At 50.1% G+C, this 24,625-nt stretch overlaps 1 protein-coding gene across 1 annotated transcript; it reads left to right on the forward strand.

The window, feature by feature from the left end:
- The first annotated feature begins 438 nt into the window (after positions 1-438).
- Ssc4d (scavenger receptor cysteine rich family member with 4 domains) lies at positions 439-18,806 on the forward strand. Its single transcript, XM_075976716.1, has 11 exons — positions 439-693; positions 6,493-6,737; positions 8,764-8,799; positions 8,942-9,247; positions 10,986-11,063; positions 11,555-11,869; positions 13,777-13,854; positions 14,988-15,062; positions 15,175-15,486; positions 16,478-16,555; positions 17,828-18,806. The coding sequence occupies exons 2-11, from the start codon at positions 6,572-6,574 to the stop codon at positions 18,142-18,144; spliced, it is 1,761 nt and encodes a 586-aa protein (XP_075832831.1). The 5' UTR covers positions 439-693; positions 6,493-6,571; the 3' UTR covers positions 18,145-18,806.
- The last annotated feature ends 5,819 nt before the right edge of the window (positions 18,807-24,625 follow it).

Genomic DNA, 24,625 nt, shown 5'->3' on the forward strand with positions numbered 1-24,625 from the left:
ATTTCTCTCCGGCTGTCCTGGAACTCACAGAGTCTCACCTGCCTCTGCCTCCTGAGTGCGTGCGTCCCCAGGCCTGGCTTCTTTTGCTTTTCTGGGGCTTGACTTTGATTTTCCAAGCATGCTGAACAAGCACCCTCACCCTGTGAGCCATCTCCCTTGCCCTGATTGTTGATTTCCTCCCTTCGTTTCTATTTCTGTGTTGAGAGAGGGTCTTACTAGGTAGCTGAGGATAACCTTGTTCTCACAGTGTAGCCCAGGCTGCCTCTCCATCGCCTGTGCCTGATGTTGCAGCTGTCCTCTTTACCGGGCTAGGAACCCATTCGGGTTTTTCTGCAACCTGAGCCTAGAAGAGAGAGCTGGGAGAAAGGAGGGGCCACCTGGCCTCACGGCTCCTCCTTTTCCTCCGTGCCCTTCCTCTGGGCCGCTCACAGCACTAAGGACCACCTCCACTCTCCCTTCGCCTCTCTGGGCCCCAAAGGTCAGGTGGGGACAGGCTGGGGCCACCAGCAGCTCCATGGCCAGCGATATCGCCTCTTCTCTCCTTCCAGCTACGGAAAGAAAAGAAGAAAGGTCCGTGTTGATCTGCATTTGGGGGGCCCTTCCCCCTCCTAAACTTCCCAGGGCAGAGGCAGTCGTTGGAACTTGGATTATCTGGAGACGAAAGGACGGAAAGAGCCCAGAACACCCCCACAGGTACGAATCCTTTAGTTTTGCTGGCGTGTGTGTGTTTGTGTGTGTTCTCTGTGTGTAGTAACAGTTTCCTATTAAGACCTCCAGAGACCCTTCTTAAAAAAAAAAACTCTTTCCCAGCACTCGGGAGGCAGAGGCAGGCGGATCTCTGTGAGTTCGAGACCAGCCTGGTCTACAAGAGCTAGTTCCAGGACAGGCTCCAAAGCCACAGAGAAACCCTGTCTCGAAAAACCAAAAAAAAAAAAAAAAAAAAAAAACCTCTTAATATTACATTATTTATTTATGTGTGTACAGGCACACACACACAACACAACACACACACACACACACACACACACACACACACACACACGACAGTTTGCAAGAGTGTTCTCTCCTACCAATATGTTGATCCGGGGAATTGAACTCTTGAACTCAGGTCATCAGACTTGGCACCAATGGCCTTTACCCGCTGAGCCAACTCATCAACTGCTTCCTGAGACCCTTCTAACCGCTTTGTTCTATGACTCCATAGCCACAATTTTATTCAGTCATTCAACAAACGTTTGCTGAACACCCTGTGCCACATATAACTGTTGACTAAGATCTGGTTCTTATCGTGGAGGGTCTGCAGATGGAGGCACTCATAGCAACTGCTAGCACATTAGAGCAGACCAGACACTGGGCAAACCTTTTATAAACGTTAGCCCATTTAATGTGGCAGCAAGTATAAGGGAGAGACTATGAGACCATTTTGCAAATAAGAACAACGTGGCTTTGCAGCCTCTGATCACCTGCCCCACCGGTGCTGAGAAAGAAACCTAAGAAGACTCAAGAACCCTGGATCAGTAGTTAAGAGAAGTGGCTGCTCTTGCTGAGGTCCAGGGTTCGATTCCCAGCACCCACATGGTGATTCACAGCTGTCTATAACAACTCTAGTCCCAACGCCCTCTTCTGGCCTCCCCAGATACCAGGTACATATGCAGTGCCCATATATACCTGCAGACCAAACACCTATGCCCATAAAACTAGAACACAAATATCTGAAAGAACCCTGGAAGGCAGATGTGGTGGGACCCGCGCCTATAATCCCAGCGTTCAGGGGTGGAAACAACAGGAACGTGAAGCGCACAAGGTCACCTTTGGCTACAGAGGAGTTTGAAACCCTCTTCAAAAACAAAGCACCACAGCCTCTTAGGACAGGGACAAAGCGGTCCCTCCACTGCTGTCCACTGAGAACTAGAGGAGTCAGTTTGGAGCTGAAGGCGGTGGGGCTGAGCCTGGGTTCCCTGGCACACCGTGATCTAGAGAGTCAGGCTGTCTGGGATTTCAAGTCCCTGTCAGCTATCCTGGAGGAGAGTGTCTGTCTCTCTGGCATCCTAGGCTGCAGAAGCAGGGAACACCTTAGGGGCATCTGAGGATTTCTGGCAGGGTCCCTCTGGGAGGGAGGTGAATGGGTCCGGGTTGGCGGGAGGGCTCCCTTAGAACCTGGGAGCCATGGGAAGGCCCAGGAAATTACGCATCCCTACCAGGAAAGACTGACTTGTAGCTGCCATCCTTACGGTTCCCAGTTCTCGGGTCCCAGCTGTCTCCAGTCAGGGTGGGAGGAAGACAAAAGGGGATTATTCTGCGGGGGACTATCCTGGGCTTCCATGAATGGAGCGTTGAAAACCTCGTGTCTGCATCCAGATCTGTTTTCAACCCTCTGTCCAAATGCACTGTCTGCTTGCCAGGGTGGAGTCAAAAGCAAGGGAGAGATCCTCCAGGGAGGGGCACCATGCCCCTGGGCACCTCGGCCTTCAAGGATCCCACACAGGGCCATTTTCTCCTCTACTGGCCCCAAAGGGGCTGGGAGGCAGGTGTGTGCTTCTCTCCTCCAGCCCACGCAAGCCCGGTCCTGCCCCCTCGGCCCTCCAGCTATTTTCTGCATCTGTGCGTTTTCCCTTACTCTTAGGATCTTAGTGCACAAATTATGTAAAATTTGTTTGAGATTCGCAGGTAGAGTTGTTTCTTTGTTTGTTTTTTGTTTTTAGGCAGGCTCTGGCTGACCTGGAGCTGTCTTCTAGACCAGGCTGGCCCTCACTCACAGAGGCCTGCCTTCATCGGGGAATTTTTTCTTAAGATTTATTTTTATATGGTATCTCGCCTGCATGTATGTCTGTGTGAGGGTGCCAGATCCCTCCGGGCTGTAGTCACAGACAGTTGTGAGCCGCCATGTGGGTACTGGAAATGGAACCCAGGTCCTCTGGAAGAGCAGCCAGTGCTCTTAACCACTGAGCCATCTCTCCAGCCCGCCCCTGGAGATTTTGTTTTTGTTTTTTTGAGAGGAACAGGAAGCTGAGCCTGGGTCTCAGTCTCTGAAACTCAAGCTGGCCTGGTACTCACCAGGTAGCCAGGCTTTGCCTCAAACTTGGGACAATTCCCCTGCCTCAGAAGTAAATAACCATAACTGGGTGTTTGTTTTGTTTGATTTTTGAGACAAAGCCTCATTGTAGCCCAGGCTGACTTCGATCTTGCTATGTAGCTGAGGGTGACCTTTAATTCTTTTTTAAAATATTTATCTATTGACTGTGCATGAGTGCTTTGTCTACATATGTGTCATGTGTATGTGCATCGTGTGTGGCTGGTACCTATGGTGGTCAGAAGAGGGCATTGGGTCCTCTGGAACTGGAGTTAGGGGTGGTTACAAGTCACCATGTAAGTGCTGGGAACGAACCTGGGTTCTTCTGGAAGAGCAGCAGATGTGAGCAGTCTTAACCACTGAGCCATCTCTCCAGCCTAATCTGATCTCTTGATCTTTCTGGCTCCACGTTTTGTGTGTGTGTGTTTGCAGTTGTGCACACACATAAAGTGCATGGGAGACCAGAGGTTGATGCCAAATGTTCTCCTCGATCATTGCACTTCTTTCTTTCTTTCTTTCTTTTTTTATGGTGGCACTAATTTTTATTTTATTGATTTTATTGAGCTATACATTTTTCTCTGCTTCCCTCCCTTTCTCTCCCCTCCCCTTCAACACTCTCCCATGGTCCCCATGCTCCCAGTTTACTCAGGAGATCTTTTCTTTTACTACTTCCCATGTAGAGAAGATCCAGGTATGTCTCTCTTAGGGTCCTCATTGTTGTCCAGGTTCTCTGCACGTTATTTCTTAAGTTTTGGTTTTGTTTTGTTTTTTTTTTTTTTTTTTTTTTTTTTTTTGGATTTTCAAGACAGGGTTTCTCTGTAGCTTTTTTTGGTTCCTGTCCTGGAACTAGCTCTTCTAGACCAGGCTGGCCTCGAACTCACAGAGATCCACCTGCCTCTGCCTCCTGAGTGCTGGGATTAAAGGCGTGCGCCACCACCGCCCGGCTGCACGTTATTTCTTGAGACAGGATCTGCACTCAGGAGGAAGGCAGGCAGGTCTCTGTGATCAAGCGTGACAGGGTCCACATAGCCAGTTCTAGGGTAGGCAGAGATGTGTAGTTAAACTCTGTCTTAAACAAACAAACAAACAAAAAACTCAGCTGGGTGGTGATGGTGCACACATTTGATCCCAGCACTTGGAAGGCAGAAGCAGGGGGATCTCTGAGTTCAAGGCCAGCCTGATCTACAGGGCTAAATCCAGGAAACCTAGAGTTACACAGAAAAACCCTGTCTGGAAAAACATTTTTTTTAAAAAAAAAAGTCTCTAAAAAAGGGGGAAGAATTAACTCAATTTTTAGTTAATGGGGAATTAATTCAATTGTTAGAGTGCTTATTTGTCTTTCGGGGGCTCAGAGTTTAATTCCCAACATTAAATGGGGCATAATGCCACATGCCTGTAATCTGGGTGCTCAGGAGGTGGAGGCAAGAGGATCAGAAGATCTCACTTGGCTTCACAGGAAACTGGAGGCTAGCCTGGGCTACATGGAATCAGCCTAAGTAACTTACAAAAAGAACCAGAGATGTTGTTGAGTAGTAGAACATTTGCTCTGCAAGTATGAATCCCTTGGTCTAATCCTCAACACACACAGACACACATACATGCAAACACATACACACGCATATATACACACAGACACACAAACATACACTCATTCAGAAGCATATACACACAGACACACATACATACACACACATTCAGACACATATACACACAGACGCATACATATACACACATTCAGACACATATACACACAGACTCACACATACAAACACATTCAGATGCCGGGCGGTGGTGGCGCACGCCTTTAATCCCAGCACTTGGGAGGCAGAGGCAGGCGGATCTCTGTGAGTTCGAGACCAGCCTGGTCTACAAGAGCTAGTTCCAGGACAGGCTCCAAAACCACAGAGAAACCCTGTCTCGAAAAACCAAAAAAAAAAACAAAACAAAACAAACACATTCAGACACGTATATACACATACATATACACACATTCAGACATATACACGCACAGACACACATACATACACACATTCAGACACATAATACACACAGACTCACACATACAAACACATTCAGACACATATATACACATACATATACACACATTCAGACATATATACGCACAGACACACATACATACACACATTCAGACACATATACACACATACATACATACACACAAATGCCCCCCACAACCTCATACCACAGACACTCAGATACACACATTCAGACACACATACATACACACACATTAAGACACATACACACAGAGACACATACATGCACGTGCCCCCCACAGACACTCAGACATACATATACACCAACTCACACACACACACACACACACACACACACACACATTGACAAAAAACAATGAAAATAAAATCAACAGGGCAGTTGTGGCACATGCCATACTAGAGAAGCAGAGGCAGGGGGAATCTCTGAGTTCGAAGCCAGCCTGGTCTACATAGTGAATTCTAAGACAGGCAGGACTACATAGAGAAACCCCATTTCAAAATCCAAAATAATGGGGGGCTGGAGAGATGGCTCAGAGGTTAAGAGCACTGGCTGCTCTTCCAGAGGTCCTGAGTTCAATTCCCAGCAACCACATGGTGGCTCACAACCATCTGTAAAGAGATTCTGGCGCCATCTCCTGGCGAGTATATATATAATAAATATTTTTTTTTATTTTTTTATTTTTTGGTTTTTCCAGACAGGGTTTCTCTGTGGTTTTTGGAGCCTGTCCTGGAACTAGCTCTGTAGACCAGGCTGGTCTCGAACTCACAGAGATCCGCCTGCCTCTGCCTCCCGAGTGCTGGGATTAAAGGCGTGCGCCACCACCGCCCGGCTATAAATAAATTTTTTAAAAAATCCAAAATAATAATAATAATGACATAATTAATTAAATAAATAGATAAATAAAATGTAAATATTTACCTACAGCCCCCTAAAATTAACTGGGTTATTTAAGTTCCACCCATAGTAGCAACCACACTTTGGGCTATGAAGGCCTGGAGGATGACTCTGAGCCTCCGGGTCTGCCTTGGTTGGAACCCACCAGCCTGCCGAGCCCATATGTCATTCTTTGTCTTCACACGCCTCAGCTACAGCCAAATGCAGCCCCTTATAAATTTCCCTGCTCACCCCATCTTCCTCTTTTGTGAATGGACCTAGGGCCTGTGTGAGTTCAGCAAGGGCTCCAACACTGAGCCACACGGCCAGCTCCTCCGTCAGGGATGATGTGTAGGCTCTCTACAGCCGAGCCATTCCCCCAGATTCTCAATGGCAGAGTCCAGGCAAGCACGCTACTGAGCCCACATGGCCTGGCCCACGTCCATCTTTCTCATCTCTTAGCTGCTGCACCTGTCTTTCCCTCCACTAGGAATGTCAACCCCATGTGGATATGTTCTTCCTCCCTGCAGCTGGCCCATGCAGCTGGAAGGAAACACTGGGGATCTTGAGTTCCAGATGGTCCAGCTGTGACCTCTCCTCCAATTCTTGATGGGACCCTCTGAAGAGCCATCCACTGGCTGGACGCACAAAAAAGCAGAGATAGAAATGGGTCCCCAGCCTGAGGAGTGGAGCCGGGGATGGAAGCCTGGGGAAGGGGGTGCAGCCCCTTTGCCCCTCCCCCCAGCGCTGTCCTTGCTTCTTCTCTTCCCACTGGGTGAGTATCCCAGGCAGCCCCTGCTATTCCTCTCTAACTCTCAGTTCTCCCCACTGTCAACCATGGCGGGAGACCAGGCAAGGTGGCGCCTATCTGTCATCCCAGTCGAAGCAGAAGACTCAGAGAATCAAGGACATACTCAGCTACATATCAAGTTCCAGGCAAGCTGGGGCTACATGAGACCCTGTCTCAAAACAACAAAAACAAGGCAGGCAGTGGTGGTGCACACCTTTAAATCCCAGCCCTTGGGAGGCAGAGGCAGGCAGATCTCCGAGTTTGAGGCTAGCTTGGTCTGCAGCCAGGACTACACAGAGAAACAAAAAGACAAACAAACAAACAAAAACTAGACTTTACCCCCAGCACTCCAGAGGCAGAGGCAGGCGGATCTCTGTGAGTTTGGGGTCAGCCTGGTCTCTGAAGCAAGTTCCAGGACAGACAGCCCTGTCTTGAAAAACAAGCAAACAAGCAAAAGGAACAGGACAGGCAAGATGACTCAGCAAGTGAGAAAGCTTGTCACCAAGGCAGAGGACCTGAGCTAGATTCCTAGAATCTGCATGATGGAAAGAGACTCAACTTCCCAAAGTTGTCCTGTGTACATGACACATGCATGCATGAGCGTGCCCACGTGTGTGTGCACGCACGCGCACGCACGCGCGCGCACACACACACACACACACAAAACCCATATATATGCACTTGAAGAGAAGAAGCATGAGGAATGTTGGCCAAGGTCTATAACCTCAGCACCTAGGAGACAGAATCAGGAGGCTAAAAAATTCAAAACCATACTCATTTTCACAGCAAATTCCAGGGGAGCCCGAACTATGTGACATTTCCTCAAGAAATCATTGAAAAGGGACTGGAGACTATGGCTCACTGGTTAAGAACACTCACTGCTCTTCCAGAGGACCCAAATTCAATTCCTAGCATCCTCTTTGTGGTTCACAGCGACCCCTAACTTCAGTTCCAGAGTATCTGATGCCCTCTTCTGGCCTCTGGCGGTACTGCTTTTAGTGCACAGACAACATGTAGGCAAAACACGCACACAATAAAATAAAATTTCCTTTTTTCTTTCTTTTTTTAATTCATTTTTGTTTTGTTTTGTATTTTTGTTTTTGAGACAAGGTTTCTCTGTGTATCTTTGGCTGCCCTTGAACTCACTCTGTAGACCAGACTGGCCTCAAACTCACAGAGATCTGCCTGCCTCTACCTCTCAAGTGCTGGGATTAAAGGTGTGTGCCACCACTCCCAGCTAGCGAATAAAATAATTTTTAAAACAATACTAAAATGGCTAGTGAAAGCCGGGCGTTGGTGGCAGAGGCAGGAGGATCTCTGTGAGTTCGAGGCCAGCCTGGTCTACAAGAGCCAGTGCCAGGACAGGCTCCAAAGCTACAGAGAAACCCTGTCTCGAAAAAAACTTAAAATAAAATAAAATGGCAGATGAAGGCACTTGCTGAAACCACCCAAGTTCGATTCCTGAGACCTATATGATAGAGGTGGATATCCAACTCCTAGAAATTGTTTTTGACCTCCACAGACATACACACATAAATGTTGGCCCACGCCTTTAATCCCAGCACTCGCGAGGCAGAGGTAGGTGGATCTCTGAGTTTGAGGCCAGTCTGATCTACAAAGCAAGTTCCAGGACAGCCAGAGCTGTTTTACAGAGAAACCCTGACTCGAAAAACACAAAAACAAAACAATAATAATAACTAATTCTTAAAATGAAAAATGACACCAAAACACTGCTTTGTAGAGAGAGAAGCCTCGGCCACTCAGATCCCTTGCAGGTAGCAGAGGGAGCTACTGAGATTTTGCTGTCGAGACGGATGGGTCTGGAGCCAATCTTTAGAGATTATGGACCTCTGGGATAGGGAGGGTGGGGGTAGTCCCACAGATGAGGCCTTTGGGAAAGGAGGCCTCCAAGAGGAGGAGAGTGACGGTGAGACCGTGGGCAAGGGGAAACTGTGTGAAGGGACCAGTTCCCCCAAACCTAGCAGAGACTCACGTTCTTCCTCTGTTTCAGCCAGTGCCCTCCAGCCAACTCCACTGCCCTTTCCAGGTAGGTTCTGCCTCTACTCCTTCATCTGTTCACGGATACTCCCAAGCTGGCATGGCCCAGCCACATGTTTGAAGGCTCCCATGACATCCTGTAGTTTCGGCTCCCGATTCCCCATCGCACCGGCTTGTCCCCCTTTTTACAGAACTGAGGTTGGTAGGCGGCCCAAGCCGCTGCCGAGGGCGCCTGGAGGTCATGCACGGCGGTTCCTGGGGCAGTGTTTGCGATGATGACTGGGATGTTGTGGATGCCAACGTGGTGTGTCGTCAGCTGGGCTGTGGCCTGGCACTGCCAGTGCCGCGGCCCCTGGCCTTTGGCCAAGGCCGAGGCCCCATTTTCCTGGATAACGTGGAGTGCCGGGGGCAGGAAGCTTCTCTGAGCGAGTGCGGCAGCAGGGGCTGGGGTGTCCACAACTGCTTCCACTATGAAGATGTGGCGGTCCTGTGTGATGGTGAGTGAAGGAGGGGACGCCGCGGGGCCAGGGAAGCTGACTGGAGTACTTCTCGCTCACGGACCAAAGGGACTAGCAGGGTCCAGGTGGGGCTTGAACCCCCACACAGAGTACCCCTCCTGGTTTTTCTTTTTCCATGATTAGGGATTGAACCTGGGTCCTCGTGCGTGCTAGGCCATTACTTTACCACTGAGACACATGTCCAGCCTGTGTCAGAATGACTCTAGGCAAGTAATCTACCACTGAGCTGTGCCCCACCCACCCCATTCATCCATCCATCCTTCCTTCCTTCCTTCATTCATTCATTCATTTGACATGAAGACCAAGATGGGTTGGAACGCCTGATTCTTCTCCCTCCACCTGCTAAATGCTAGAATTACAGGCATGAATCATCATACCAGACTTACCACTCCCTTTTGATAAACCCCTGGGGTCTCTCTGGTCACAAGCTCTGCAGTGCTTAGAGCTGCTGCAGAAACTCAGAGTCACTGGCATTGAGAGCTGTTATCTAGCTGGCAAACATGAGCAAGAACACAAGCTGTAGTCACAGCCTAGACTTTCTGATTCTGCAGGTCTGCGGTAGGGCCTGAGAATTTAATTTTTCTAGTAAATTCCCCAGGGATGTCAACTGCATTAAGAACAGGGCTTTTAAAAAAAAAAAAAAAGGAAGAACTGGGCTTAAGCCGGACAGTGGTGGCGCACACCTTTAATCCCAGAATTTGGGAGGCAGAGGCAGATGGATCTCTGTGAGTTCAAGTCCAGCCTGGACTACAGGGTGAGTTCCAGGACAGGCTCCAAAGCTACACAGAGAAACCCTATCTTGAAAACCAAAAAACAGAAAAGAAGGAAGGAAGGAAGGAAGGAAGGAAGGAAGGAAGGAAGGAAGGAAGGAAGGAAAAAGGAAAGAGTCTGGGCTTAAGGGACTGGAGAGATTAGAGCACCAGCTGCTCTTCCAGAGGACTCAGGTTTGATTCCTAGCACCCACATGATGACTCATTAACAACCCCTAATTCCAGTTCCAGGCGATCATCTAATGCCCTCTTCTGGACTCCATTGGCACTCCATGTATGTGGGGTATAGATATACATACAGGCAAAACAATCTTATACATAAAATAAAAATAAATAAAGAAGCTGGCGAGATGGCTCAGTGGTTTAGAGTTCTGGCAGGACTTGGAGAGGATCTGGTCCCCAACACTCACATGGTAATTCACAGACACCCATAACTCTTCTGATCTCTGCAGACATCAGGTATACACATGACATGGTGTACCAACATACATGGAGACAAAGTACTCAGGCACATGAAATGAGCAAATCTAAAAAGTGTTTATAATAACCAATCAATAAACAAAATGAGCAATAGAGAGCCTCCAGCATGGACCTCTGGTCCCCAGGCGCACATACATGGTGCACGTACCTGCACGTATACATGCACACGTGTGTACACCATACATACACAACAGCAAAAAAATAGCAAGAACTAGGCTTTTGAAAAGGCATGATGACACTTGCCTATGATACTAGCACTGGGGAGGCCGGGGGATCAGAAGTTCAAGGTCATTCTTACCTACACAGCAAGTTTGACTCCAGACAGTGTTTCTCTATATCCAGGACTTGGGGCTGTGTTCCTGAAAGCAGGCATCTTAGGGCTCTAGACTCCTCACCCTCACATGCTGTGTGAGGATGGTGAACGGAAAGATCCATGCATCTTTGCTTCCTCCCTCCTTCCTCTGCAGAATTCTTGCACACACAGCCCCCAACAAGGAAGGTGCTGACTAGTGTAGCACCTGCTACAACCCTCCAAAACGGGAAAGGTAAGTCATGCTTCTGTGGGGAGACCCTCGATAGGCTAGAGGAGGTGACCGGAGGGCGGTGAGGGCTTCAAGGTCACAATGAGACAGGGGGACAAGGAGAGGGAAGACCCCTGGGGGAAGAGGGACCCCTTATCAGGGAGGGCTTTGTGGGAGAGGAAGTGTGTCAGCCACATCTTGCAAAGTGAGGGTTTCTTTGAGCCTCTGGACATGACAAACAGGAACATTGGAGAAGTGGAGCAGGGATAGAAAAGAAAAGGCTGGTTTTAGGTCAGGATGACACATTTTAACTGGTTATCCTGGGACCCACAATCCAACACTCTGGACTGTCAGAAGGTTTGGTCAAGGGGTGAGCAGGCTAGTTTATCCCTGCTGGGGTGAGGCCCTAGGGAGGGCACTGTCCTTGGCCTGGTGCATAGATGAAGTGAATTAAGATGCCTTCTCGTGGCTTATAAGATGCTGCTTGTCCCACCTTCTCCATCCACCTTCACCAGGTGAGGGCAGCGTGCGCCTGGTGGGCGGCGCCAGCCCGTGTCAAGGCCGGGTGGAGATCCTGCACGGAGGCCTGTGGGGCACTGTCTGCGACGACGACTGGGGGTTGCCCGACGCTGCTGTTGTGTGCCGCCAACTCGGCTGTGGGACCGCCTTGGCCGCCACCACTAATGCCTTTTTCGGCTACGGCACCGGGCATATCTTGCTGGACAATGTTCACTGCGAAGGTGGCGAGCCCCGCCTGGCAGCCTGCCAGAGCCTCGGCTGGGGCGTACACAACTGCGGACACCACGAAGATGCTGGGGCGCTCTGTGCAGGTGCCAGGAGCAGGCGGGGGCGGGGCCAGGAGCAGGCGGGGGCGGGGCCTTACCGGGGAGAAAGGGTGGGGGAGGAGAACTGGAGGGAGCGAACTAGGGCTGGGAGGGGAAAAGGGCTTGGCTAACTCTTTCCAGATCTCTCCAGAAAGGCTGTATTACCTGTATTATCTCAGGCCTGCGATGGGAGGCAACTTAGAATAACCCTCATTATTCTCACATATTGAAGCTATATAGAATATATATGTTCCTCTGTTATTAGAAATGCCTCCAGAATTTTCTAGCATTTTCCAAGTATTCTTCATGGACTATTTCAGAATAAAGCAAAAAATATTCCAGGATTGCTCCCTCAGAGATATTTTCAAAGCCCCTACCTGCAGAACCCTGCTCAGTTATTTACAATTCTGAGGATATAATAAATAGAATATTCTTCTTTATGGCCTATTTCCAATTTGGGAGGTGATTTCAGTAAATAAAAGGTAGGCATTGGGGTGGAGGATGTAGCTAGATGAAGGAGTGCTTGCCTAGCATGCATGAAGTCCTGAGTATAATCTCTGGCCCCGCATAAACCAGGCATACTGGTATATACTGATAACTCCAGCACTGAGGACATGCGTCATAACGAATTGCTCATCCCCTACTACATAATGAGTCTGAAGCCAGCCTGGGCTACATAAAACCCTGTCTCAAAGTAAAATAATAAAAGGCTGGGCCTGGTGATGCATTCCTTTAATCTCAGCCCTTAGGAGGCAATGACAGGCTGATCTCTGTGAGTCCAAGGCCAGGTCAGACAGGGCTACTTAGTGAGACCCTGTCTCAAAGTGAAATAAAATAGATGTGATTTTTGTCTCGCTGAGGCAGGGTCTCTGTCTAGTCTGGGTTGGCCCTCCTATATTAGCTTCCCTGATGCACTAGCCCCCCTACCCTGTCTATCAGATGAGTTATTATCGTTGTGTGCTGGGGAATCAAACCCAGAACGTTGTGCATATAAACTAGGTACTCCGCCTCTGTGCTAAATATACCCTTAGCCCAGCAAATAAGACTCGTGGAGCCAGAACACCATTTCACAAACGGATTCTGTTCTATTAGATGGAAAGTGTTTGTGACAAACCAGGTTATCATTCCCATCTTACAGATGGGAAAGTTGAGGTAGTAAAAGGCAGAGCCTTACCGAGTGACCCAGAGCCCTAGCAGAATCACCACTGACCTCACTCAATGGAGTTCACACTCCCTCCCTTTCTAGCCTCATTTTATCTAGAGAATAGGATAAAGATTTTATCTTTTAGCCGGGCGGTGGTGGCGCACGCCTTTAATCCCAGCACTTGGGAGGCAGAGGCAGGCGGATCTCTGTGAGTTCGAGACCAGCCTGGTCTACAAGAGCTAGTTCCAGGACAGGCTCCAAAACCACAGAGAAACCATTTTATCTTTTATTTTAGCCTGGCCTTGAACTCAGTACTTAAAGGGTAACCCTACACTTCCATTCCTCCTGCTTCCACCTTCCCAGTGCTGGGATTACAGACATATACAACCACAATCATTTCACGAGATGTTAGGATGGACCTAGGGCTTCGAGCATGCTAGGCAAGCACTCTGCCAACTGAGCTATGTCCCCCAGCCAAAAAATTAGCCTTGTTATATTCAGAAATGAGCAGAGGTCCCTAGCAGGCAAAGCTCTGCATCTTTGTATGTTGTACACATTGGGCTTCTTAAGAACACGGGACACTGAAATGAAAGCATGCAACAGGTTCGCACCCATCTGACCCATCTGTACCACACAGATTACTACGGTCAAGGTTGGACGGGGCTCTTCATGTCCTGGCTGGGCTCCCAGCCCTGCGAGTCAAATTTGTTTTCTTTTGGGAGACAACCTTAGTCCTACGTCTGACCCTCTGTCTTTTCTCCCACTCCAGCTCTGGGACCTCCAACTTTCACTGCACCGCCTTCCTTGGCCACGAAAGAAGACTGGGCGTGGCGCACTGAGCCAGCAGGTGAAGAGCCCACCTTCCCAGCTGCCAGGGGTAGGACAAGGCTCCAGGAAGGGGTAGGAACTAAGGAAACTGTTCTAGAAGACACAGGAAAGTGACTTCGGCTAAGACTTTGGAGCAGATAGTAGAGATGGGTAGAAACGAGCAGGTGGGAGCATGCATGATATTCAGATTCTCTGAAACAAGAATGGGTAAGAGATTTCTTTAAAATGTTTGTGTCAAATCAGGGATTACTGCTGAGGTAGGGAATTGAGAGTCCATGTGAGGGAATTCAAATTGGAAATCAAGGTGAGAAGTTTGGAATTAGAGCTACAACTATCACTATGATTCCAATTAGTATATTTGGGGCTGGAGGGATGGCTCAGTGGTTAAGAGCATTAGCTGATCTTCCAAAAGACCTGGGTTCAAGTCCCAGCAACCACTTGGCGGCTTGCACCTGTCTATACTCCAGTTCCAAAACTTCTGACACTCTCATACAGACATACATGCAAGCAAAAACACCAATGAACATAAAATAAAAATAATAAAAATTAATATATTTAAGATTTGGGAGTTGAAGGGTTTTAACTCAGTTATATCCCAGCACCACATAAGCCAGGCATGGTGGTTCACACCAAATTAAGGCCGGAGAGCTTTGGAGTCCAAAGCCAACCTAAAGGACACAGCATGACCTTGTCTTCAAAACCCAAAAGATTTTAACCCTAAACCGGGCGGTGGTGGTGCACGCCTTTAATCCCAGCACTCCGGAGGCAGAGGCAGGCGGATCTCTGTGAGTTGGAGACCAGCCTGGTCTACAGAGCTAGTTCCAGGACAGGCTCCAAAACCACAGAGAAACCCTGCCTCGAAAAACAAAAACAAACAAACAAAAAAAAAAGATTTTAACCCTTGAACTCTGGAGGGAGATCTGAGCTCAACCCTGTCTGTATAGTGAGTTCCAGGCCATTCAAGGTTACAGGAGAACCTGTCTCGAAAAAGAAAAAAGAAAAAAAAAGGGAGGAAAAACTCAAAAGATGTTTATTTTTATCAAGTTTTCTGGCGACTTCACAGATAGCACTGTGGCTCTGGGCAGAAAAGTGGGTGTGGTAAAATGGCCTCCTCGCCCCCCACCCCCTTCAAAGGCTCCCCTGTCTCGACAGCTACAGGAGTTGGTGCCCTGCCTTCCAGGGATACCATGCGGTTCACCACGGCTGCCTGGGCCTCGGGGAAGAAGAGTAAGTGGCCTCCCGGGTCCCGCCCGGGGTGGGAGCGGGTGGGATGCGGGCTGCAGTAGGGATCCCGCCGCCCCAGCCCGGCCACTCTGGCACCGGCCTGTGCGCCCTGCAGGCGGCAGGCTGCGGCTGGTAGGCGGCCCGAGCCCGTGCCGCGGCCGCGTGGAGGTGCTGTACGCCGGGGGTTGGGGCACCGTGTGCGATGATGACTGGGACTTCGCGGACGCGCGCGTGGCCTGCCGCGAGGCGGGGTGCGGGCCCGCGCTCGGAGCCACGGGCCTTGGTCATTTCGGCTATGGCCGAGGCCCCGTGCTGTTGGACAACGTAGGCTGCACCGGGACCGAGGCCCGCCTCAGCGACTGCTTCCACCTGGGCTGGGGACAGCACAACTGCGGCCATCACGAAGACGCCGGAGCCCTGTGCGCAGGTGAAGCTGGCGGGAGGGGTGGAGTCCGAGGAGGAATGGGCGGGGCCGCCCGCGGGTGCTTTGCGCGATGTGGGCGGGGCGCGGGCGAGCGGGACGAGACGTGAAGACGCATACGCTAGGGTGTGCGCATGCGCTCGCAGGCAATACGGGCGGGGTTCTGCGTGGGGCGGGGCATGGGCATACACAGCCTCGTGGGCGTGGCCTCTTGAAACCCTCGCAGCGGGGGTGGGGCCAAGCCTGAAAGGCATGGGTGGGGTCGTGCGCCTGTGCCTACTGCCCCGTGGGGACCTGAGTAGCCTTTAGGGCCGGTCCAAGATTGAAAAGACGAGCAACTGCACGCAGGCGCCCACTGTTTTGTGGGCAGGTAGTCGAGAATGGCGCGGGACCCCGCCGCGCATGCTCCGTGGTGAGGGCTAAGCCGGTTCTGATGCGGAATGGGCGTGGCAGTCTCTGCTGCACTGCAGCGGAAGTATTACGCACACGGGAGTAGCCGCACCCTCCAGGCGCTGCTTGCGCTTGTGCGGTAGCGGTGTGACCGGAAGGGCGAGTCCTCTGCAGGGAGAGAATAGGGCGGCACGAAGTAGGGAGGGTTCGTGCTGTGCTGTCTCCGACTTGCAAAGGGTTGTGTGATTCCCTCCCTGCTGAGTCAAGGTTCCTCCTAAGTACTAGTGATGGAGAGGAAGCAGGTGGAGTAGACTACTTTCCCAGAGATAGCCTTTGACTTTTCAGAGAAATCAGTGAAAAAAGGCCGCTTACAAAGTCTGACGAGATGTGGTGTACTCCTTTTGTTCATTGCTTGTTGCAGAAAGTGGCATCTCCATCTCTATTGGCTGCCCAGGCTTCGGGGGTCCTCCTGTGTCTTGGCAGTTTTGGGGGGTTCTTTCTGTCTCTATAACATGGGAAAGTTAGGAGAGATGGATGACCTGGCTCTAGGGAGTATGTTTACCAAAGTGACAGCCCCCCACTTTTTTTTCTGTCCTTGCTGAGCCAGGCCCAGAGGAGCTGGGACTCCAAGTCCAGCAGGATGGTTCTGAGACCACCCGAATGCCCAGTCCTCGGCCCAGAGATGGTAGGTGCTTACTGCCACTGAAAATGAGGTTGTAACCTTGGGATTAATATGAATCTGGACTGAGGAAGGGCAAAGCAGAACTGACCAGGTCCTAGAACACTTGTCCTTTTGTGCTGTTCCCAGGCCTCACGGATGGGAGTATAATACCCAGGAAGTAGGAGGTAGATTTTAAACTAGTCTGGAACTGGGGGTCGGGAGTAGGGGATATAGTCCTGTGAGTGGAATGCTTGCCTGGCTTGCAGGATCTTCAGGTTCAGTCTCTAGCCATGTCATCTGTGGGCCGGCCCTTTCTGACCCCTGGCTTTATCTGTGACACAGCACCTCATAAATTGGGTGTCTTGGAACACCCCTGTAATCCCAATACTTTGACTGAGGCAGAAAAATCAGTTCAAGGCCAGCTCTGTGTATTTGAAGCCCACCTGGGTCTCACAAGTCTAAATACTAGAGCAATCTAGAGACTTCTAGTGTTGGGATCTAACTGAAAGGATGGGGATCCAATCTAGGAGCTAGAGAATGCAGAATTAGCTTAATGGGCCCATGGCTTTCATCCCGTCCGTCATTATGGAGATTTAGGTTGGAAGGATAGCAAATCCAAGGCCAGCCTAGGCCACATACCTCTCAGAAAAACAACTAGTTAGCTCAGGGAATCCAGGTGCAGAAGGGGAGACAGGAAACTTTGGGGGGCAAGAGAAGACACTGTCACATAGCTAACCTAAGGGACTGAGACTGTGAGCAGAGGCCTTAGCAGAGAGCACAGCACTGAGGCACGTGTTATTTCTTCAGTCTCAAGTCCTGCTGCCCAGCTTTAATGTCCTGAGGGCTCCCAGGGCATCCCTTGACCTAGTCTAGCATGGAAGTTTCCAGCATGTTAGTTCCTCCTTTTAAAAACAGTTTTTTATTACTTTGTCTCATGAGGGTCTTACTACATAGCTCTGGTTGACCTGATATTTGCTCTGTGGGCCAGGCTGGCTTCAAACTTGCAGAGATCCCCCTGCCTCTGCCTCCCTAGTGCTGGGATTAAAGGTGTGCACCACCGTGTCCAGCATTATTTATTGGTGTCTGTGTGTATGTGCATGCATGTGTTCACACCCATGTGAACACACAACAGTATGAATGTGAAGGTCAGAGGACACAACCCGTGGGAATTGCTCTTCTCACTTCACTGATTGGTTCTTGGGGGTGGAACTCAAGCCACGTGACTTGATGGCAACCATGGAGCCATCTCTTGAGCCTGTGGGCTCTTCTGACCCTCTGGCCTTATCTCCAACCCAGGGCACCTCCGCCTGGCTAGTGGAAGCCACCGATGTGAGGGGCGTGTAGAGCTCTTCCTAGGACAGCGGTGGGGCACTGTCTGCGATGACGCCTGGGACCTACGGGCAGCCATTGTCCTGTGCCGTCAGCTGGGATGTGGCCAGGCTCTGGCAGCCCCCGGCGAGGCCCACTTTGGCCCAGGCAGAGGCCCCATCCTCTTGGACAATGTCAAATGCCGAGGAGATGAGAGCACCTTGCTACTCTGCTCTCATATCCGCTGGGATGTCCACAACTGTGACCACAGCGAGGACGCCAGTGTCCTGTGCCAGCCATTGTGACACAGCTGGCTGTACACTCTGGATCATATCAAAGGAGCCTATTGGGGAACTGCCCCTCCTTTTCAAGGATCCCCTCCTGTGATTTCTGCAGTTCCTGGTGCCCCTTTATCCCCTTGCAGGGGGGAGCTACACTGCAGTGCCCACCCCTGTCCTCTTACTGTGTGGCCTCAGACTGTTATCACCTGCTAGAGGCCCAGTACAGTGAACGTGGTAATGTGTCCAGTCAAAGCAGATGTGGGAGAATGACTCACCTCTTCTCTTTGGGGAAACTCATATCGTACCCCCAACCATTCTTCTCTCCACCCATATCCACAAGGCTTGGGCTCACGGCAAATGCCCTTAAACACTTCTAATGACCTGTTTTGGTCTCCCCCCTCCCAAAAGAGGGGAGGCAGAAGGGGTTGGGCTGTTCTTTCTACAGACTATCAGGGGACTGCAGAAGATCCTAGGTCCTCACCTTCCCTGCTGGGTGAGGACCTGGACTCAGATGGTGCTCGACTGAACAAGGGGGCTTCAGGGGACAAAGCAGGGACAGGAGGAGCCCCTTCCTGCACCGTCTCTGATTTCCACTGCCCCTGGCACAAAGCCTCCACTCTGCAGTAGCAAAGAAGCCTGGAGGCCTGTGGCCACTGTTCATAGGTGCCAAGTCAATAAAGCATTATTCCTGGGTCTTTTAACTGAGGTCATTGTTTGAGAACCTGTATTGGGGCAGCTGGAAAGACTCCAGGCAGGACTTTCTGGAGAAAACCCGGCTTAGAGAAGAAAGGCTGTGGTCCAAGAGCATCATCCAGGATTCTTCACTGGCTCATCACAGCCTGGAAACGCTGAATCACCATGGAGCCTCAGGCTCCTCGAGGAGCTTCTGGTCATCCTCCCTATTCTATCACACACTCACAAATCTAGATCCAGGAAAGGAGAGGAAGTCCAGCTCCCAGTCCCTGTACTGAGGGTGCTGAGGAAGCAAGAACGCTGGAAGTTTCAGGCCAGAGTTAGACTGAGAGAGCCTGGGTGAACAAACCAGGAAAATAAAATGACAGTACCCACCTGTGCTGTTACCTCTTTGAAGGAGTCATTGGCAGGAGGATCAGGAGTTCAAGGTCAGCCTGGGCTACAAAAGACCTTGTCTAGAGGGAGAGACCCTGCCTGAATTGGTGGTGGTGGTAGAAGTCTGTGATCCAAGCATTTATAGGCTGAAGCAAGAGGATTAGGAGTTTAAGGCGGCCTGGGCTTCCAGAGAGGCCGCACACCTTCTTCCCTTGGCCATCTATGCATCTCTAGATTGGGTTTTTGTTCTTTTGTTTTGTTTTGTTCTTCAAGACAGGGTTTCACTGTATAGCCCTGGCTGTCCTGGAATACACTTTGTAAACTAGGCTAACCTCAAACTCTGGAACAAGAGTTGAAAACAGTGTGAGCTGCCCTGCGGGTGCTGAGACTTGAACCCAGGTCCTCTGGAAGAGCAGCCAGTGCTCTTAACTGCTGAGCTATCTCTTCAGCCCCTATTCAGGATATTCTTTACTGCTTTCTTTAGACTTCATTTCCGCTTGTTTGTTTTTTTCTGTTTGTTTGGTTGGTTTTATTTTTGCAGGACTGGTGATTGAACCTAGGACCTAGTTCATGTAAGGCAAGTACTCGCTGAGCCACAACTCCTCCAATTGTTTCCACACACAGATTTTTATTGTGTGTGTCTGTGCTCATGTGCATGCGTGTGCACTCATACATATATACAACATGTTTGCATGTTCCCCTGGAGATCAGAAGAGGGTGTCATATCTCCTGGAATTGGAGTTAAGAGCAAGTTGTGAGCTACCTGATTTAGGTGCTAGGAAATGAACCCGAGGCCTCTGCAAGAGCAGCCGGTTCTCTATACACGTTCATTTCTCTAGCCACTCCCCATTTTATTTTTAGGTTGCATACAAGGTATTAGATACCTGTCTCTCTCTTTCTCTATATAGTCTCTCTCTTTCTATTTTTTGTTTTTCTTTTTTTTTCTCTCTTTCTATTTTTTATTTTATTATTTTTTTTATTTATTTTTTTTTTTTGGTTTTTCGAGACAGGGTTTCTCTGTGGCTTTTGGAACCTGTCCTGGAACTAGCTCTGTAGACCAGGCTGGTCTCGAACTCACAGAGATCCGCCTGCCTCTGCCTCCCGAGTGCTGGGATTAAAGGCGTGCGCCACCACCGCCCGGCTCTCTTTCTATTTTTTAAAACAGGGTCTCACTCTGCAGCCCTAGGTGGCCTGAAACTCATTATGTAGATTAGGCTATCCTTGAACTCACGTCCCAAGTACTGGGATGAAAGGCCTATGCCACCATGCCTGGCTAATTATGCCTTTTGTTTGGTTGGTTTTTGGTTCTCGAGACAGGGTTGCTCTGTAGCTTTGGAACCTGTCCTGGAACTAGCTCTTGTAGACCAGGCTGGTCTCAAACTCACAGAGATCCACCTGTCTCTGCCTCCCGAGTGCTGGGATTAAAGGCGTGCGCCACCACTGCCTGGCACTAATTATAACATTTTCAAACAAAGTGTGAAATCGTGGGTTTTCCTCCTCCTTACCTCCGTCCCCCATTCCTATCTCTCTCTCTTTTTAAAGATTTATTTATTATATATACAACATTCTGCCTCGATGTATGCCTGCACGCCAGAAGAGGGTGCCAGATCTCAGTACAGATGGTTGTGAGCCACCATGTGGTTGCTGGGAATTGAACTCAGGACCTCTGGAAGAGCAGCCAGTGCTCTTAACCTCTGAGCCATCTCTCCAGCCCCCCATTCCTATCTCTCTTACATCTGCCCAGTCTCTTCCTCCTGTGTCATGTCGCTGATGCTTCTCCCATCTTCGTTCCTCTCTAGAGGGTTTTACCCACAGCTGCATCCTGGAGGAGCAGTGTGAGCTCCAAACCACTGAGCCATCTCTCCATCTTGTCCATTTTTCAGTTGGCATTTTGCTCATTTAAAAAAAAAGAATTTATGTGGATGGGTGATGTGCCCGCATGTATGTCTGTGTACCACATGTGTGCCCGGTGCCCGAGGAGGCCAGAAGAGAGCATTAGGTCCCTGAAGATTAGCGTTATAGACAGGTATGAGCTTCCTGTGAGTGCTGACTCAGTCCTGGGTCCACTGAAGAGCAGCCAGTGCCACTAACTGATAAGCCCTCTCTCTGATGCCCCTTACCCACTATGCTAAATAAAAACTGGGTGTGGTGGCCCATGCCTTTAATCCCAGCACTGGGAGACAGAGGCAGGTGGCTGTCTGTGAGCTCAAAGCCAGCCTGGACTACAGATCGAGTTCGAAAACAGCGGAGGCTACAGAGAAACTGTCTTCAAAAAGCAAACAAAAAACTAGTTGTCCTCTGGCCCCTACATTCTGACCCTACATGTGGATTATCGCACACATGTGTATTTCCACACACAAAATAAATATGTAAAAACAAACAAAAGACCGGGCCTTGGGGATGCACGCCTTTAATCCCAGCACTTGGGAGGCCGAAGCAGGCACATCTCTGAGTTTGAAGCCAACCTGGTCTGCAGAGCGAGTTCCGGGCTAGGCTCCAAAGTTACAGAGAAATCCTGTCTCAAAAAACAAAACAAAAAAGAAAGAAAAAAACAAAGAGGTATTTCGTGCCTGTGTTTGGTAGAGGTCACAGGAGGTGTCTCCTTCTACCCTGGGATTCTTACAGAATTCTAGAGAGAATCCCTTTACCCTCCGAGCCTTCCATCACGCCAGCCCTGGCCCCTCATCATGTAGACATGAAGTCTTTGTCTCTAAGTTCCTGTAGCTTGCTATCCTCCCCGATTTATTTGTTGCTACACCTGCCTGACAACCTGGGCTGGAGCCAAACATTGAGGATTGAGGGATTAGCAAAAAAAAAATTTTTTTTTTTAAATGAGGCAGTTGAGGTTGTCTTCCTGTAAGGTCAAGCTCCAAATTTCCAGGGCTTTGCACTGCCCCGGGAAGTGTTGATGTCTGCTGTGCAAAGGGAGGAAACAAAAGCCCAATGACAGTTCTAGGGTTTTGCTGGGTCATCGAAAAACATCAGGGGCCAGGTGCTGACATTCCCACTAGAGCCCCACAAGCCTCGACGACCTGGACGCGACAGGGTAGCAGAGGACGTGACGTGGCTGTGCCCTTCCGTCCCACTCAATTCGCGCCTTCCTGCTGAGTCACCGCAGGAGCGCAAGAAAGGCCGAGGCCACGCCTCATTCTCCTTGAAGGATTCTGATTGGATGGCCCGGGAGCTGGTACAGCCAGTCACAGCAAACTGCAGGTTGCTGCAGGGCGGGCCGGAGGAGGGCGATGGAGCCGCCCTCTTTGGGACAAACCCTCTACCCACCCCCTTTTCCCCCAGGAGAGTTCTAGGTCTGGTCGGACAATGGTTTCTGGTCCAAGGTGTTGCATGCACAAGGGAGGACGGGCTAGCCTTCCCAAGAGTTTATGCGACGTTTTAGCCCTGCAGACATTGCCAGTTACCGCCACCAACATCTGGGCCACAGGGCAGCTTCTTTCCTTCTTCCTTTTTTTTGTTTTGTTTGTTTTTTACTGAGCGGTGGTGGCGCAGGCCTTTAATCTCAGTACTCAGGAGGTAGAAGCAAGTGGATCTCTATGAGTTCGTGGCCCGAGTGATCTACAAAGCGAGTTCCAGGACAGCTACCACTGGTACACAGAGAAATCCCGTCTAGAAAAAAAGATTGTTTTAGTCAAGGTCTCAGGTAGCCCAGGCTAGCTTCCAACTTTCTACACAGCCACAGATGACCTTGAACTTCTGTTCCTCCCCCCCACCCCCCCCCCACCTCCTACCCACCTCCCCTGTGTTGGGATTTCAGACACCGCGGCTCATTCATGCTGTGCTAAGGAACCCAGAACTAAACGTAAACCAGCACTCTACCCACCGAGCTGTATCTTAACCCCCTACTGTTGTTTACATGAAGGACATTTTTTTTCTTTCTTTTTTTTTCTCAAGACTGGGTTTCTGCCTCGCGGTGGTGGCGGGCGCCTTTAATCCCAGCGCTCGGGAGGCAGAGGCAGGTGGATCTCTGTGAGTTCAAGGCCAGCCTGGTCTACAAAGGAAGTTCCAGGACAGGCTCCAAAGCTACAGAGAAACCCTGTCTCGAAAAAAAAAAAAAAGACTGGGTTTCTATGTGTTGCTCTGGACACTAGCTCAAAAACATACAATAAACAAAAAGGGTTGGAAAAGGTTACCCACCTCTGGCCAGCATGAGCAATAAACTGAGGGGTTTTGTTGTTTTGAGACAAGATAATGTAGCCCATGTTGGCCTGAAAATTGTCATGTGACCAAAAATGAACACGACCTCCTGACCTTGCTTATTCTCCTAGGTGTTCAGCTCTGCCTGACCATCCTTGACTTTGATGTCTCTGGGCGGGTCCTCACACTGCAGTCAGGTTGACCTGGAACTCAGTTTTCCTACCGGTCTTATGGGTGTTGAGCTACTCTGTGTAGTTAAGTTTAAATCCGGGACAAAGGCTGAGGTACCTATTTAACATATCAAAAGCAAACATGGCCGCCTCTCCCAGCGTCTCTCAGTCCTCACCTGTTACTGGGTAAGGCTGATATTCCCTGTGCTCTACCCTGAACTATCCAGCCCAGAGCTGGGCTGACCTTAGGCTTTTCCTATATAACCCAGACACTTTGGTTACCCTCCCTTTTGCACCTTTGGCCTCCTGGCTGCTGCACCTGGTCGTCACCATCACCGTTGTCATTTTCCCTACCCCCACCCCCATAACCCAGCTCAGTCGGCTCATGTCCACTCTGGACTTTCCCAGATGTCCCCGCCTTTGACTTTGCTCTCCGACCACACCTACGAGGGTCGTGTCCTTTCCTTTCGTCATTCCGGTTAGCCTGAGGATTTTAACACGGCCTGGTCTATCACAGCTATTTATGTGTGTAGGATCACCCTAACGGAGCCTGTATTGTCTTATGATTAGCCCTGCCACTCGAGTGGAAGTCTTTAATAACTCAGTCTCAGCAGATAAAGAAATACTCAGAGCAAGGACTGACCTGCCTGAGGTCACCCACAGGCCGACTGGGACACGGGTGTTGGCACCATCATTGGCTTCTATTTCCGCTGTCTGGTTGCCCCTGTGTGAGAGGCTTCAGGCTTAGAGAGCCCCTCCATCGCTTGTCAGGTAGGCTGAGAGGCTGCGGACAAAGTGGCACCTGCTCTCTGCCACCCTGGTTAATCTACTGTCTCGAGGCCTTGGCATGAGTTGGAGGAGCCTGTGTCCATGCCTAGTTTGGCAGCAGTCAGCTCATGGGAGAGCTTTTCCATGTGATATCTTGTTCAGTCCACCTGGACACCTTGAAAAGTGAGAGTTGTTTCTACTTAGTGAGAACACTGAGCACCAAAAATACAGCTTTGGGCGGGGTGGTGGTGGCACACACCTTTAATCCCAGCACTCGGGAGGCAGAGGCAGGCAGATCTCTGTGAGTTCGAGGCAGCCTGGTCTACAAGAGCTAGTACCAGGACAGGCTC

The sequence above is a fragment of the Microtus pennsylvanicus genome, chromosome 1 (assembly GCF_037038515.1).
Source record: "Microtus pennsylvanicus isolate mMicPen1 chromosome 1, mMicPen1.hap1, whole genome shotgun sequence".
Lineage (NCBI taxonomy): Eukaryota > Metazoa > Chordata > Mammalia > Rodentia > Cricetidae > Microtus > Microtus pennsylvanicus.